Source organism: Piliocolobus tephrosceles, chromosome 8 (assembly GCF_002776525.5).
Source record: "Piliocolobus tephrosceles isolate RC106 chromosome 8, ASM277652v3, whole genome shotgun sequence".
Lineage (NCBI taxonomy): Eukaryota > Metazoa > Chordata > Mammalia > Primates > Cercopithecidae > Piliocolobus > Piliocolobus tephrosceles.
In genome coordinates, this window is record NC_045441.1 from 13,912,167 (window position 1) to 13,928,845 (window position 16,679).

The 16,679-nt window shown below is 51.6% G+C and overlaps 1 protein-coding gene across 3 annotated transcripts in view; it reads left to right on the top strand.

Moving 5' to 3' along the window:
• The window catches only part of GTF2IRD1 (GTF2I repeat domain containing 1), a 145,329-nt gene extending 131,184 nt beyond the window's left edge, over window positions 1-14,145 (top strand). For all 3 annotated transcript variants that reach the window (XM_026456666.1, XM_026456665.2, XM_026456667.2), the window contains exons 23-27: window positions 201-278; window positions 1,504-1,696; window positions 5,279-5,316; window positions 11,962-12,098; window positions 13,910-14,145. In XM_026456666.1, coding sequence (XP_026312451.1) covers window positions 201-278; window positions 1,504-1,696; window positions 5,279-5,316; window positions 11,962-12,098; window positions 13,910-13,978 — 515 coding nt within the window. In that variant the 3' untranslated portion in view covers window positions 13,979-14,145. The remainder of the gene's footprint in view (window positions 1-200; window positions 279-1,503; window positions 1,697-5,278; window positions 5,317-11,961; window positions 12,099-13,909) is intronic.
• The last annotated feature ends 2,534 nt before the right edge of the window (window positions 14,146-16,679 follow it).

Sequence of the window (16,679 nt, forward strand, 5' to 3'; positions counted from 1 at the left end):
CTGAGATCACGCCTCTTCACTCCAGCCTGGACAACAGAGCGAGACTGTCTCAAAAGAAAAAAAAAAACAGCTGCATGGGAGTGGTGGGCCCTACAGAGAAAGTAATGTTTTGGCAGGTCAGGGACACCTGGTGGGAGAAGCAGCAGGTCCAGTGGCCAAGCTGGTGCCAACTCTCACGCCCCCTTGTCTTCCTCTTGTAGATGAAGATGATGCCAACAGACTCGGGGAAAAGGTGATCCTGCGGGAGCAGGTGAAGGAACTCTTCAATGAGAAATACGGTCAGTGCCTGTGGTTGGGGTCAGCACACCAAGCCCTCCTCCCGGAGGTGGGCAGGGGGCCTCCCTCTGCAGCCAGCCTCGCCTTCCGGAACCCCCAGCTGGCCTGCCTGCTCCCTGGGGACGTGGCTGCTCTGCCCATGACCCACATTTTGTGTATGTTGATTTTCTTTTTTTTTAAACAGGGTCTTACTTAGTTGCCCAGGCTGGAGTACAGTGGTGCGATCTCCACTCACTGCAGCCTCCATCTCCTGGGCTTAGGTGATCCTCCTGCCTCAGCCTCTCAAGTAGCTGGGACTACGAGCATGCGCCAACACTCCTGGCTAATTTTTCTATTTTTAGTAGAGCCAGGTTTCACCATGTTGCCCAGACTGGTCTTGATCTTCTGGGCTCAAGCAATCCTCCCACCTCGGCCTCCCAAAGTGCTAGGATTACAGGTGTGAGCCACCATTCCCAGCCTGTGGGTCTTGATTTTTTTTTTTTTTTGAGACTGAGTCTCGCTCTGTTGCCCAGGCTGGAGTGCAGTGGCGCGATCTCCGCTCACTGCAAGCTCTGCCTCCCAGGTTCACACCATTCTCCTGCCTCAGCCTCCCGAGTAGCTGGGACTACAGGCGCCCGCCACCAGGCCCAGCTAACTTTTTTTGGGTTTTTTTAGTGGAGACAAGGTTTTACCGTGTTAGCCAGGATGGTCTCGATCTCCTGACCTCGTGATCCTCCTCGGCCTCCCAAAGTGCTAGGATTACAGGCTTGAGCCACTGCGCCCGGCCAGTGTCTTGGTTTTTATTTTTTTATTTATTTATTTATTTATTTTTTTGAGACGGAGTCTCGCTCTGTCGCCCAGGCTGGAGTGCAGTGGCCGGATCTCAGCTCACTGCAAGCTCCGCCTCCCGGGTTTACGCCATTCTCCTGCCTCAGCCTCCCGAGTAGCTGGGACTACAGGCGCCCGCCACCTCGCCCGGCTAGTTTTTTGTATTTTTAGTAGAGACGGGGTTTCACCGTGTTAGCCAGGATGGTCTCGATCTCCTGACCTCGTGATCCGCCCGTCTCGGCCTCCCTAAGTGCTGGGATTAAAGGCTTGAGCCACCGCGCCCGGCCTTGTCTTGGTTTTTAAACTCTCTGGGTGTGATGGCTGCTGGGCTAGGGCAGACCGGACTCCAGCCCTTTCCCTAGAGGGCTTTGCCGTTGACAGGAGACATCTTTCCTCACCGTGACTTCCTATGCCCTCTAGGGGAGGCCCTGGGCCTGAACCGGCCGGTGCTGGTCCCTTATAAACTAATCCGGGACAGCCCAGATGCCGTGGAGGTCACGGGCCTGCCTGATGACATCCCCTTCCGGAACCCCAACACCTACGACATCCACCGGCTGGAGAAGATCCTGAAGGCCCGAGAGCACGTCCGCATGGTCATCATTAACCAGCTCCAGTGAGTGTCCAGTCTCTGGAACGGGGAACAGAGAGGGCGAGGCCATGGGGAGGGTGAAAGTCAAGGTCATGGGGGGCCAGCCAGGATCCAGACCCAGGTGTACTATAATAGTTCCTCCCTCTTTCTCCTGAATCATACAACTTCAACACTCATGGACATTTACTTATTTGTAAAGATTTTTTTTTTTTTTAGATATTTGTTCTCTGGGGAAGAAACAAAAACAAAACATGTTTTCATGAAATTTGACTTTTTCTGACTATACAATTCTGATTTTTAACATATTGAATTACAAATATGTTGACATTTAAATATGAAGGTTTAAATATAAATATGAATATTTATTATATTTTTAAAAATAATTATAATTCCACAGTCTCAGTGATTACTTTTTTTTTTTTTTTTTTGAGACAGGGTCTTGCTCTGTCGCCCAGGCTGGAGTGCAGTGGCATGGTCTCAGCTCACTGCAACCTTCACCTCCTGGGTTCAACCGATTCTCATGCCTCAGCCTCCCAAGTAGCTGGGATTACAGGTGTGCACCACCACACTGGCTAATTTTTATATTTTTGGGTAGAGATGGAGTTTCACCATGTTGGCCAGGCTGGTCTTGAACTCCTGACCTGAAGTGATCTGCCCGCCTCAGCCTCCCAAAGTGCTGGGATTACAGGTGTGAGACACTGCACCCAGCCTCCAGTATTACTATTATACCATATATCCTTACAGTCTTATGGGTTTTGTTTTGAGACAGGGTCTCACTCTGTTGTCCAGGCAGGAGTACAGAGTTATGATCATGGCCCACTGCAGCCTCAACAGGGTCTCACTGTGCTGCCCAGGCTGGTCGTGAACTGCTAAGCTCAAGTGATCCTCCCATCTCGGCCTCCCAAAGTGCTGGGGTTACAGGCGTGAGCCACCACACCTAAACTGTGCGGCCCAGTCTTTTTTTTTTTTTAGTACAATAGATGATTGTATTGTTTTCAGAACAGTACATAAAGCAACCTGGAAAATACAAAAAGATAGAAGAAAAGAAGATAGCTGTAACCTTCTACTGAAAGTCAACACTGATGCATTTCTTAATATTTTTAATTATTATTTTATTAATATATTATTACTTTATTTATTTAATTAATTTATTTATTTTGAGACGGATTCTCGCTCTGTCTCCCAGGCTGGAGTTCAGTGGTGCGATCTCGCCTTACTGCAAGCTCTGCTTCCCAGGTTCACGCCATTGTTCTGCCTCAGCCTTCTGAGTAGCTGGGACTACAGGCGCCTGCCACCACACCCGGCTAATTTTTTTGTATTTTTTTAGTAGAGATGGGGTTTCACCGTGTTAGCCAGGATGGTCTTGATCTCTTGACCTCGTGATCTGCCCTCCTCGGCCTCCCAAAGTGCTGGGATTACAGGCGTGAGCCACCATGCCCGGCCATTACTTTCTTTTTGAGATGGAGTCTCGTTCTCCTGCACAGGCTGGAGTGCAATGGTGTGATCTCAGCTCACTGCAACCTCCACCTTCCAGGTTTGAGCAATTCTCCTGTCTCAGCCTCCCGAGTAGCTGGGACTACAGGCACACACCACCACCACACCTGGCTATTTTTTTTTTTTTTTTTGTATTTTTAACAGAGATGGGATTTCACCATATTGGTCAGGCTGGTCTCGAACTCCTGACCTCAGGTGATCCACCTGCCTCGGCCTCCCAAAGTGCTGGGATTACAAGCCTGAGTCACTGTGTCCACTTTTGTGTGTGTGTGTGTGTTGCACAGGCTAGGGCTCAAGCCATCCTCCCACGTCGGCCTTTCAAAGTGCTGGGGTTATGGGGATCAGCTACCACACCTAGCCTGTGGTGTATTTCTTTTTTTTTTTTTTTTTTTTGAGATGGAGGTTTGCTCTTGTTGCCCAGGCTGGAGTGCAATGGTGTGATCTCGGCTCACTGCAACCTCCACCTCCCAGATTCAAGCAATTCTCCTGCCTCAGCCATGTGGCACCATCCCAGCTAATTTAGTATTTTTAATAGAGATGGGGTTTCTCCACGTTGGTCAGGCTAGTCTCAAACTCCCGACCTCAGGTGATCTGCCCATCTCGGCCTCCCAAAGTGCTGGGATTACAAGCTTGAGCCACAGCGCCCAGCCCATCTTCAATGTTATATTACATGTTTTGTTTCTTTGTTTTTTTGAGATGATGTCTTGCTGTATCGCCGAGGCTTGAGTGCAGTGGCGCCATGTGGCTCACTGCAACTTCTGCCTCCCGGATTCAAGCAATTATCGTGCCTCAGCCTCCCAAATAGCTGGGAACACAGGTGCCCACCACCACACCCAGCTAATTTTTGTATTTTTATAGAGACAGGGTTTCACCATGTTGGCCAGGGTGGTCTCGAACTCCTGACCTTAAGTGATCCACCTGCCTCGGCCTCCCAAAGTGCTGGGATTACAAACATGAGCCACCATGCCTGGCCTACATGTTTTTTTAAATTAAGATAATATTTGCATGTGTCAAAAAAAACCAAATTATTCAAAATCAAAAAGTAGAGATTTCCCTTTCTCCCACAGATAGTTCACCCCCCAAAGTAACAACTAGAAAGTAACAACTAGAAAATACAGTAATGTTACCCCCTGAAGTAACAACTAGAAAATGCAGGAAAACGGCCAGGAGTGGTGGCTCATGCCTGTAGTCCCAGCTATTCGGGAGGCTAAGGCTGGACAATCGCTTGAACCCGGGAGGTGGAGTTTGCAGTGAGCTGAGACCACGCCACAGCACACCAGCCTGGGCAACGGAGCGAGACTCCATCTCAAAAAATAATAATAATAATAATAATTTTTTAAAAATTAACCGGGCATAGTGGCGTGCACCTGCATTCCCAGCTACTGGGAGGCTAAGGCAAGAGGATCGATTGAGCCCAGGAGTTCGAGACTGCAGTGAGCTAGGATGGCACCACTGAACTCCAGCCTGGGCAAAAGAGTGAGACTGTCTCAAAAATAATAATTAATAATAATGATATGATGACTATCCACTTGCATAAATCTGGGCACACATTTCTGATCACTTGGTCAGACAACATCCTCGCTTTATAGATGAGGACAGCAGACCCAGAGGAATGATTTGCCGGCACAGGCCCATCATCCAGGGCCTATATGAGGGATGCTCTGTCGGGACGGTGTGTTCCCCATTTTTATGTGGGTCTTACCAGGCTCCCTCAGCAGCAGCAACACATCTCACGGAGCAGATGAGAAGGAAGGGAAATGGCCAGACTCAATGGCTCACGCCTGTAATCCCAGCACTTTGGGAGGCGGAGGCAGGTGGATCACCTGAGATCAGAAGTTCAAGACCAGCCTGGCCAACATGGTGAAACCCCGTCTCTACTAAAAATATAAAACTTAGCTGGGCGTGGTGGCGGGTGCCTTTAGTCCCAGCTACGCCGGAGGCTGAGGCAGGAGAATGGCATGAACCCAGGAGGTGGAGGCTGCCGTGAGCCGAAATTGCACCACTGCACTTCGGCCTGGGCGACCGACTGAGACTCCATCTCAAAAAAAAAAAAAAAAAAAAGGAGGGGAAAACCTCATTTTCTAACTGCCACCTGATTTCTTTCTTTTTCAGACCCTTTGCAGAAATCTGCAATGATGCCAAGGTGCCAGGTGAGTCGGAGGTGAAGAAGCCGCCCTTCTGCCCCCTGGGGACTCGAGACTGTTCCTTTTGAAGAAAGGTAGAGCTGGGCGCAGTGGCTCACGCCTGTCATCCCAGCACTTTGCGAGGCCCAGGCGGGCAGATCACTTGAGGTCAGGAGTTCAAGACCAGCCTGAGCAACATGGTGAAACCCCGTCTCTACTAAAAATACAACAATTAGCTGGGCATGGTCATGGGCACCTGTAATCCCAGCTACTCGGGGGACTGAGGCAGGAGAATTGTGTGAACGCGGGAGGCGGAGGTTGCAGTGAACTGAGATTGCGCCCCTGCATTCCAGCCTGGGCGACAGAGCAAGACTCCACCTCAAAACAGAAACAAAACAAACAAACAAACAAAAAAAACATAGAAACAGGCAGAGACACCAGGAGTTGGAGGCTGCAGTGAGCTATGATTGTACCACTGCACTCCAGCCTGAGCAACGGAGCAAGACCCTGTCCCTAAAAAAAAAAATTTTAATAAAAAAATTTTTTTGAGGCAGAGATAGATGTGGTCCAGGTGGGCATGCAATAGATGGCTGACCACCTTGAGAAAAACATAACCCCTCTCTACCCCGGTGCCTCCCCAGGGAACCTGAGGTCTCCATGAACAGGGCCAGGTATCCCCAAGAGGCCCCCGGAAACCTGCAGGTGCCCTGCAGCGGGGAGGCCCCGTCATAGCACCAGTGAGTGTAGGAGGTCAGCTAGAAGAACAAGAGGCAGGCCAGGCCTCAGGGAGGATGATGGAGGCCTCCTGGGTAGCAGAGGGGTAGCATGTAACCGAAGGGGTGAGGCAGGCGGGCACTGCCTGGGACTGGCCGGACCCCCTCCATTCTGCTGGCATCTGCAGGGTATACAGATCCTTTCATCAGGCACCTGGGGCCGCCTGGCATGATGGTTCTGATTAAGGTGGATGATGAGACTTGGGAGAAAGTACTCCAGATGAGTATGATGTGCACCCAATTAAGAAACACTGATTGGGCTGGGCGTGGAGGCTCACGCCTGTCATCCCAGCACTTTGGGAGGCCGAGGCAGGCAGATCACTTGAGATCAGGAGTTTGAGTCCAGACTGGCCAACATGGTGAAACATGGTGAAACCCCGTCTCAACTGAAAATAGAAAAATTAGGGCCGGGCACGGTGGCTCATGTGTGTAATCCCAGCACTTTGGGAGGCCGAGGTGGGTGGATTACCTGAGGTCAGGAGTTCGAGACCAGCCTGGTCAACATGGCAAAACCCCGTCTCTACTAAAAATACAAAACTTAGCCAGGCGTGGTAGCGTGTGCCTGTAATCCCAGCTACTGGGGGGCTGAAGCAGGAGGATCACTTGAACCTGGGAGGCAGAGGTTGCAATGAGCCAAGATTGTGCCTCTATACTCCAGCCTGGGCAACAGAGCAAGACTCTGTCTCAAAGAAAAAAAAAAAAAACATAAACATTAGCCTGGCATGATGGTGCACGCCTATAGTTCCAGCTACCTGGGAGTCTGAGGTGGGAGGATTGCTTCAGCCCAGGAAGCAGAGGTTGCAGTGAATTGAGGTCACACCACTACACTCCAGGCTGGGTGACAGAGCAAGACTCTGTCTCAAAAAGAAAAAGAAACACTGATTGGCCGGTGTGGTGGCTCACGCCTCTAATCCCAGCAGTTTGGGAGGCCTAAGTGGGAGGATTGCTTGAGTCCAGGAGTTTGAGACCAACCTGGGCAACATAATGAGACCTTGTCTCTACAAAAAGTTTTTTTCTCCCATCCAAGTACTAACCAGGCCCAACCCTGCTTCGCTTCTGAGATCAGGCAAGATTGGGCGCGTTTGGGGTGGTATGGCCATAGACCAAAAAGTTTTTTCTAAAAATTAGCCAGGCATGGTAGTAGGCACTTGTAGTCCCAGCTACACAGGAGGCTGAGGCCAGAGGATCACTTGAGCCCAAGAGTTTAAGGCTGCAGTGAGCTATGATTATGCCACTGTACTCCTGCCTGGATGACAGAATGAGACCCCATCTCTTTTTTTTTTTTCGAGACAGTCTCGCTCTGTCGCCAGGCTGGAGTATAGTGGCATGATCTTGGCTCACCGCAACCTCCACCTCCCAGGTTCAAGCGATTCTCCTGCCTCAGCTTCCCAAGTAGCTGGGATTACAGGTGCCCGCCACCACGCCCAACTATTTTTTATATTTTTAGTAGAGATGGGGTTTCACCACGTTGGCCAGTCTGGTCTCGAACTCCTGACCTCATGATCCACCTGCCTCGGCCCCCCAAAGTGCTGGGATTACAGACGTGAGCCACTACGCCCAGCCTTTTTTTGTTTTGTTTTGTTTTTTCAAGACAGAGTCTTGCTCTGTCGCTTAGGCTGGAGTCAGTCTTGCAATCTTGGCTCACTGCAACCTCCGCCTCCTGAGTTCAAGCGATTCTCATGCCTTAGCCTCCTGAGTAGCTGGGACTTCAGGCATGCACCACCACACCCAGCTAATTTTGTGTATTTTTATTTTTATTTTTTTGTTTTTTGAGACAGAGTCTCGCTCTGTCGCCCAGGCTGGAGTGCAGTGGCGTGATCTCCACTCACTGCAAGCTCTGCCTCCCGGGTTCAGGCCATTCTCCTGCCTCAGCGTCCCAAGTAGCTGGGACTACAGGCGCCCGCCATGACACCTGGCTAATTTTTTTTGTATTTTTAGTAGAGTTGGGGTTTCACCGTGTTAGCCAGGAAGGTCTCCATCTCCTGACCTCGTGATCCATCCACCTCGGCCTCCCAAAGTGCTGGGATTACAGGCGTGAGCCACCACGCCCGGCCTGTGTATTTTCAGTAGAGGCGAGGTTTCACCATGTTGGCCAGGCTGGTCGCAAACTCCTGACCTCAAGTGATCCTCCCACCCCAGCATCTCAAAGTGCTGGGATTACAGGCGCGAGCCGCTGTGCCTGGCCAAGACCCCAACTCCTAAGAAATAAAAAAGAAGAAGAAAAAGTACCGATCTAATCTTACCCCACCTCATTGTACAGCTGGGAAGCTGAGGCACAGAGATGTCCAGGGACGTGCCCAGGCCACATAGTGAGTCAGACGCTGTGTAGACCCCGCTGTCAGGACCACCCATCTGAACCATAGACCACCGTGGGCCACAGGGCCCAGTATGACTGCTCAGCTAGGATAGTGATAGGATTCAGCAAGGCCATGCCACAACCTGGCCTGATACCCAAGGCCCTGACTCCTGTCAGGACCAGGTTCACCTGGAACTCCACAGCCTGGGTGGCACAGCCCAGCTACAAGCCACCTCCTTCTATCAAGAGCTGATCACAAGCTTGGGCCATATAGTGAACCCCCCCTCCGTCTCTGCAAAAAAAGTAAAAATTAGCCAGGAGTGGTGGTGCATATCTGTTGTCCCAACTACTCAAGAGGATGAGGCAGGAGGAGTGCTTGAGGCCGGAAGGTGGAAGCTAGAGTGAGCTATGATTGTGCCACTGCGCTCCAGCCTGGGCAACAGAGTGAGACCCTGTTTCCAAAAAATAAAATAAAAGAGCCAGTTACAAGGGTGAGGCATGGCGCTGAACACACGGAGCTGGAAGCGACTTGGTTGGCTCTCAGGTCAAAGGCAGAGACGAGGCCGGGTGCGGTGGCTCACGCCTGTCATCCCAACACTTTGGGAAGCTGAGGCAGGGAGGCAGGTGAATCACCTGAGGTCAGGAGTTCGAGACCAGCCTGGCCAACATGGTGAAACCCTGTCTCTACTAAAAAAAAAAAAAAAAATCAGCCAGGGGTGGTGGTGGGCACCTGTAGTCCCAGCCACTCAGGAGGCTGAGGCAGGAGAATCGCTTGAACCCAGGAAGCGGCAGTTGCAGTGAGCCAAGATCGCGCTACTGTACTCCAGCCTGGGGAAGACAGCCAGGCTCTGTCTCAAAAAAAACAACAAGGCAGAGACACAGAAGGCCACATGAAGGTCTCAGGAGGATTTGGGACAGACGCCCAGAGGGTGGATACTGTCACCCACATCCACCACTCCCTCCAATGTGGCCATCTCTCGTGGTGACTCAAGGATGGCCACAGCCCATGGACCAGTCTGAGACAGAGGGTGGGGCAGCCTCTGACTTCTTTTTCATGTGGAATCTCCCACAGAATTCCCTCTGACTCAGAGCCCGGGCTCCTCCTGCCTCCAGGGTCTTCTCTTTCCCAGGGTCTCTATGCCACATCACAGACCCCCAGTTTCTGACTTTTCTGCAGTTGAAGAGACATTTGCCCCATGGACCCCGCCTGCCCTTACTCTGTGTCATTAAGACCCTTCTGGTGGGCTGAGTACAGTGGCTCATGCCTGTAATTCCAGCACTTTGGGAGGCTGAAGCAGGAGAATTCTTTGAGCCCAGGAATTCAAGACCAGACTGGGAAACAGAGAGAGACCACGTCTCTACAAAAAATTAGCCAGGCAGGGTGCTATGCACCTGTAGTCCCAGCTACTCGGGAGGCAGAGGCAGGAGGATCGCTTGAGCTTGGGAGGTGGAGGTTGCAGTGAGCCAAGACCACACCACTGCACTCCAGCATGGGCGACAGAGTGAGACCTTGTCTCAAAAAGACAATAAAAGCCCTTCTTTATTGGGCTGGGCGAGGTTTCCATGCAGTAACCCATCCAATCAGGACATGCCGCTCAGAGTTTTACATCTTCACCTCAAGTGAATTCAGCAACCGCAGAACACCTGCCGACCCCTGCTCCATGCTGGGCTAGGTGCTGGGTTCTTGTATGCATGTGGTGTTTTCTGAGTCTCACCTCACACTGGTTTCCCCATTTGATTCAGAGAGGTTCATCGGTTTTCCCAAATTCACACAGTGATAATAGTAAGTGGCCACAGGGAAATTTGAACTTAGGACTTCTCATTCCAAACCAGAGTTTCTTTCCCTGGGACACTGCCTGTCTACTTGGACCTGTGAACTCTCCGCTCGGGGCCACCATACATCAGTGATAACCATAGCAATATAATTCTTTTATATTTTAGTAGAGACAGGGTTTCACCGTGTTGCCCAGGCTGGTCTCGAACTCCTGACCTCAATCAATCCACCCGCCTTGGTCTCCCAAAGTGCTGGGGGATTACCAGTGTGAGCCACTGCGCCCAGTCCCAGGTCCTCTTTATACCCTCCCTGGACCACCTAGCCTGCAGGCCCAGCCTCCCCAGAACTCCCAGAGCCTCTCCTGGGGCCACATCCCCTCCCAGCCTTAAAGAGCCCAGGAAAGAATGTGGCCTCTGGAGCCCCGCAGACTTGGCCTTGGAGAAAGTCCTTTAACAGCCCTGCCCCTTCGGGTGCTCATGAGTGAAATGTGAATAGGTTCTTGGAGGGTTGCTGGGAGGATCCCAGGAGACAATGTGCAAAGCATTTAGCACAGTGCCCAGCACCCAGAAAATACTCAGAAACTGAGAATGTGATTAATATTGTTGCCATGAGCCAGGCATGGTGGCTCATGCCTGTGATCTCAGCATTTGGGGAGGCTGAGGCAGGAGGATTGCTTGAGGTTGGGAATTTGAGACCAGCCTGGGCAACATAATGATATAAGAATACAAAAAGTTAGCCGGGCATGGTAGTGCACACCTATAGTCCCAGCTACTCGGGAGCCTGAGGTGGGAGAATTGCTTGAACCCAGGACTTGTAGGCTGCAGTGAGCTATGATTGCACCACTGCACTCCAGCCTGGACAACAGAGTGAGACTCTAAAATACAATATAGGCCAGGTTCGATGGCTCATACCTATAATCCCAGCACTTTGGGAGGCCAAGGTGGAGGGATCATTTGAGGTCAGGAGTTCAAGACCTGCCTGTCCAACATAGTGAAACCAACCGCATCTCTACTAAAATACAAAAAAAATTAGCCAGGCTTGGTGGCAGACGCCTGTAATCCCAGCTACTCGGGAGGCTAAGGCACTAGAATCGCTTGAACCCAGGAGGCATAGGTTGTAGTGAGCCGAGATCGCGCCACTGCACTCCAGACTGGGTGACACAGTGAGACTCCGTCTCAAAAAAAAAGAAAGAGAAAGAGAGAGGACCTAGGGCCTGAGGGGTGAACTTGCTGGGGAGGAGAAGGGACACCTGGGGATGAGGATACAGTGTTAGCAAAAGCAGGCAGGCCAGCAAGAGCAGGAGGCCAGGGAGAGTGGGCCCTCGGGCTTGCTTTGGGAAGGAGGCTGGACAGGTGGGCTCTGAACAGGCGGGCCCTGACCCCCAGGGGATCAGGGGCTTGAAATCCTGAAAGGGGGACTCGAAACCTTAAGACAGAACACTTGGCCGGGCGCGGTGGCTCAAGCCTACAATCCCAGCACTTTGGGAGGCCGAGACGGGCGGATCACGAGGTCAGGAGATCGAGACCATCCTGGCTAACACGGTGAAACTCCGTCTCTACTAAAAAAAATACAAAAAAACTATCCGGGCGATGTGGCAGGCGCCTGTAGTCCCAGTTACTCGGGAGGCTGAGGCAGGAGAATGGCGTAAACCCGGGAGGCAGAGCTTGCAGTGAGCTGAGATCCGGCCACTGCACTCCAGCCTGGGCGACAGAGCGAGCCTCCACTAAAAAAAAAAAAAAAAAAGACAGAACACTTTTCCAGGGAGCTCAGGAGGCTGAGACAGAAAAGCCTCAGCTTCCAGCGTCAACAGCCTTTTCCCCTCCTTCTAGCCAAAGACAGCAGCATTCCCAAGCGCAAGAGAAAGCGGGTCTCCGAAGGAAATTCCGTCTCCTCTTCCTCCTCGTCTTCCTCTTCCTCGTCCTCTAACCCGGATTCAGTGGCATCGGCCAATCAGATCTCACTCGTGGTAAAGTTGCACAGATTTGGACTCCAGCCCTCATCTCTGTGACCCTCCCCCCTCGGTCAGGCAGGGCCGTCTACTCTGGGATGTGGGCCCAGGGGATGGGGAGGCACTGGGCTTTGAAGGGAGACCTCCCAGCCTTGGGGGTTATAGATGCATCCACCCGTCTCACCCAAGAAGTAGCCCATCCTTCTCATGGGGTACTCACGGGCACTCAGGCAGGAATTCACATCCCCGCTGGGCAGATGGGCCAGCCAAGGTCCAGGAAGGGACCTGCCCATGCTCTTTAGCCGTGCCAGAGCTGGAGACATGAAAAGAAATGTCACTGGCCAGGCGGAGTGACTCACACCTGTAATCCCAGCACTTTGGGAGGCCAAGGTGGGTGGATTGCCTGAGGTCAGGAGTTCGAGACCAGCCTGGCCAACATGGTGAAACCCCGTCTCTACTAAAAATACAAAAATTAGCCGGGCATGGCTGTGCATGACTGTAGTCCCAGCTACTAGGGAGGCTGAGGCAGGAGAATCACTTGAACCCAGGAAGTGGAGGTTGCAGTGAGCCGAGATCATGCCATGGCACACCAGCCTGGGCAACAAGAGCAAAACTCCGTCTCAAAATAAATAAATAAATAAATAAAATTTAAAAAAGAGAAAAGGCTGGGCACAGTAGCTCACACCTCTAATCCCAGCACTTTGAGGGTGGATCACCTGAGGTCAGGAGTATGAGACCAGCCTAACCAACATGGAGAAACCCCTTCTCTGGCCGGGTGCGGTGGCTCACGCCTGTAATCCCAGCACTTTGGGAGGCCGAGGCGGGCAGATCACGAGGTCAGGAGATCGAGACCATCCTGGCTAACACGGTGAAACCCCGTCTCTACTAAAAATACAAAAAATTAGCCGGGCGTGATGGCGGGCGCCTGTAGTCCCAGCTACCCAGGAAGCTGAGGCAGAAGAATGGTGTGAACCCAGGAGGCGGAGCTTGCAGTGAGCCAAGATCGTGCCACTGCACTCCAGCCTGGGTGACAGAGCAAGACTCTGTCTCAAAAAAAAAAAAAAAGAAACCCCTTCTCTACTAAAAATACAAAATTAGCCGGGCATAGTGGTGCATGCCTGTAATCCCAGCTACTTGGGAGGCTGAGGCAGGAGAATCGTTTCAACCTGGGAGCCGGAGGTTGCAGTGAGCCGAGGCTGCCCCATTGCACTCCAGCCTGGGCAACAAGAGTGAAACTCTGTCTCAAAAAAATTAAAAAAATAAATAAATTAGCCAGGCATGGTGGCATGTGCCTGTGGTCCCAGCTACTTGGGAGGCTGGGGCAGGAGGATCACTTGGGCCCAAGGGGATTGAGGCTGCAGTCAGCCAAGATCGTGCCATTGCACTCCAGCCTGGGCAAGAGAATGAGACTCCATCTCAAAACTAAATCAATAGGCTGGGTCTGGTGGCTCACGCCTGTAATCCTAGCACTTTGGGAGGCCGAGGCAGGCAGATCACTTGAGGTTCAGGAGTCCAAGACCAGCCTGGCCAACATGGCAAAACCCCGTCTCTACTAAAAATAAAAAAATTAGCCAGGCATGGTGGTGGGCGCCTATAATCCCAGCTACTTGGGAGGCTGAGGCAGGAGACTCGCTTGAACCAGGGGGGCCAAGGTTGCAGTGAGCCGAGATTGCATCACTGCACGCCAGCCTGGGCAGAAGAGTGAAACTCCATCTCAAAATATAAATAAATAGCCTCTGAGAAAGCCCCTTCAAAAGCAGAGCTAAGCATTTTGGGTTCGTTCCACATCACCTGGAGTACTAACCAAGTCCCTTTGTCACTCTCTCTAGCAATGGCCAATGTACATGGTGGACTATGCCGGCCTGAACGTGCAGCTCCCGGGACCTCTTAATTACTAGACCTCAGTACTGAATCAGGACCTCACTCAGAAAGACTAAAGGAAATGTAATTTATGTACAAAGTGTATATTCGGATATGTATCGATGCCTTTTAGTTTTTCCAATGATTTTTACACTATATTCCTGCCACCAAGGCCTTTTTAAATAAGTAAAAAAAGAAAAAAAAAGTGTTGCCTTTACTTTTACGGTCACTGTTTCATGTTCTCGTTTGGATCGCGGCTGCAGCTCTCACTGGGGACAGGGTCGGGAAATGCAGCTCAGGTGGCCTGCCAAGGCCCTCCTTCCTCATCACAGCAGAGGTAGTGTACAGAAAGACCTCAGAGTTCTTTGTCCTCCTGGGAGCGTGTGACATCAAGAAGAAAAGCCACGGAAGGAAAATGTGCCATGGGGCCGGGCGTGGTGGCTTAGGCCTGGAATCCCAGCACTTTGGGAGATCGAGGTGGGTGGATTGCTTGAGATCAGGAGTTCGACCTCGTTGGGCTGTAATATCGATGTTTTGGGAGGCCAAGGTGGGGGGATTGCTTGAGACCAGGAGTTTGAGACCAGCCTAGGCAACATAGTGGAACCATTTCTCTAGAAAATTTTAAATGTGGCTCACACCTGTAATCCCAGCACTCTGGGAGGCTGAAGCGGGTGGATCACCTGAGGTCAGGAGTTTGAGACTAGCCTGGGCAACATAGGGAGACCCTATCTGTACAAAAAATACAAAAATGAGGCCAGGCACGGTGGCTCACGCTTGTAATCCCAGCACTTTGGGAGGCCGAGGTGGGTGGATCACCTGGGGTCACGACTTCAAGACTATCCTGGCCAACATGTAGTAGAGACAGGGTTTAGTAGAAACCCTGTCTCTACTAAAAATACAAAAATTAGCCAGGCGTGGTGGCAGGTGCCTGTAATCCCAGCTACTCAGGAGGCTGAGGCGGGAGAACCGCTTGAACCCGGGAGGCAGAGGTTGCAGTGAGCTGAGACCACGCCATTGCACTGCAGCTGGGGCAACAAGAACGAAACTCCGTCTCCAAAACACACACACACACACACACACACAAATTAGCCAGGCATTGTGGTATGCACACCTGGAATCCAGCTACTCAGGAGGCTGAGGCAGGAGGAGGATTGCTTGAGTACAGATAGTTGAGGTTATAGTGAGTTGTGATTACACCACTGTACTCCAGCCTGGGCGACAGAGCAAGACCCTGTCTCAAAAAAAAAATAAAGAGTGTTAAATATGGTAAATGTCAGCGAGGGAGGGGCCCATCCCAGTGAAGCACTGTGGCTGGATGGGAGGCATCTTCAGAAAGGGGTTTGGAGACCAGGCACAGTTGCTCACGCCTATAATCCCAGCACATTGGGAAGCCAAGGTGTGCGGATCACCTGAGGTCAGGAGTTCGAGACCAGCCCAGCCAACATGATGAAACCCCATCTCTACCAAAAATACCAAAAAAATTAGCCGGGCATGGTGGCGTGCGGCTGTAATTCCCGCTACTTGGAAGGCCGAGGCAGGAGAATCGCTTGGACCCAGGAGGCAGAGGTTGCAGTGAGCTGAGATTGCACCATTGCACTCCAGCCTGAGCAACAAGAATGAAACTCCATCTCAAAAAAAAGGTGGGGGGCGGTGGGGTCAGGACAAAGTTTTCTTTTTTCAGGTGCAAGGTCTTTCTGTGTCCCCAGGCTGGAATGCAGTGGCACGATCACATCTTCCTGCAGCCTCAAACTCCTGGGCTCAAGCAATCCTCCTGCCTCAGCCTCCAGGGTAGCTGGGGCTACAGGTGTGAGCCACCACACCCAGCCAATTTTTTTATTTTTTTTGTAGATATGAGGTCTTGCTATGTTGCCCATGCTGGTTTCAAACTCCTGGGCTCAAGCCATCCTCCTGCCCCAGCCTCCCAGAGTGCTGGGATTAGAGGTGTAAGCCACCATGCCCAGCCTGGGATGATTTTGGATAGAGCTTTAGAAAACTGACCAGGTAGAGTGACCGGTCCTAGCTATGTCTCAGAAAGACCACTTGAGGGGCAATTGGGAAGTTGAAGGAAGTGACAAGACTAAAGGCAGAAAGACAAGTCACAAGAGCATGGCAGGCATTCAAGACTTGGCACCCAGTCCCTGCTCATTGACTCGACACATATTTACTGAGCCTTGCCCTTCTGGCTGGGAGGCCAAGCAGCTGAGTGTCCTGATTGGGGAAGTGGCTGCCAGGGAGCACAAAACAGAGTAAGGCTCTTGCGGTGGCTCAGGCTTGTAATCCCAGTGCTTTGGGAGGCCAAGGTGGGAGGATCGCTTGAGGCCAGGAGTTCGAGACCAGCCTAGGCAACATAGTGGAGCCCTTTCTCTAAAAATTTTTAATTAGCTGGGTATGGTGGTGTGTGCTACTCTGGAAGCTGAGGCAGGAGGACTGTTTGAGACCAGGAGTTTGACATTGCAGTGATCCGTGACTGCACCACTGCTCTTGAGCATGGGCCACAGAGCAAGACCCTGCCTCTGAAAAAACAAAGCAGGGGACCTCACCTAGTGCAGAAAGTAGGAAGAGTCCTTGAAGCTGAGGCTTGAAGAGCAAGTGAGGCTTTGGGAGCACAAAGAGAGGAGGGCTGAGGCAGGTGGGTGTGTAAGAGGAGAGTCATGTGGGCAAAAACGGAGCTGGACAGGGACTGGGTGCATTCCAGGAATAAGAAGGTGTCGCCAGAGTAGACGCAGGGTGGCTGGAGGT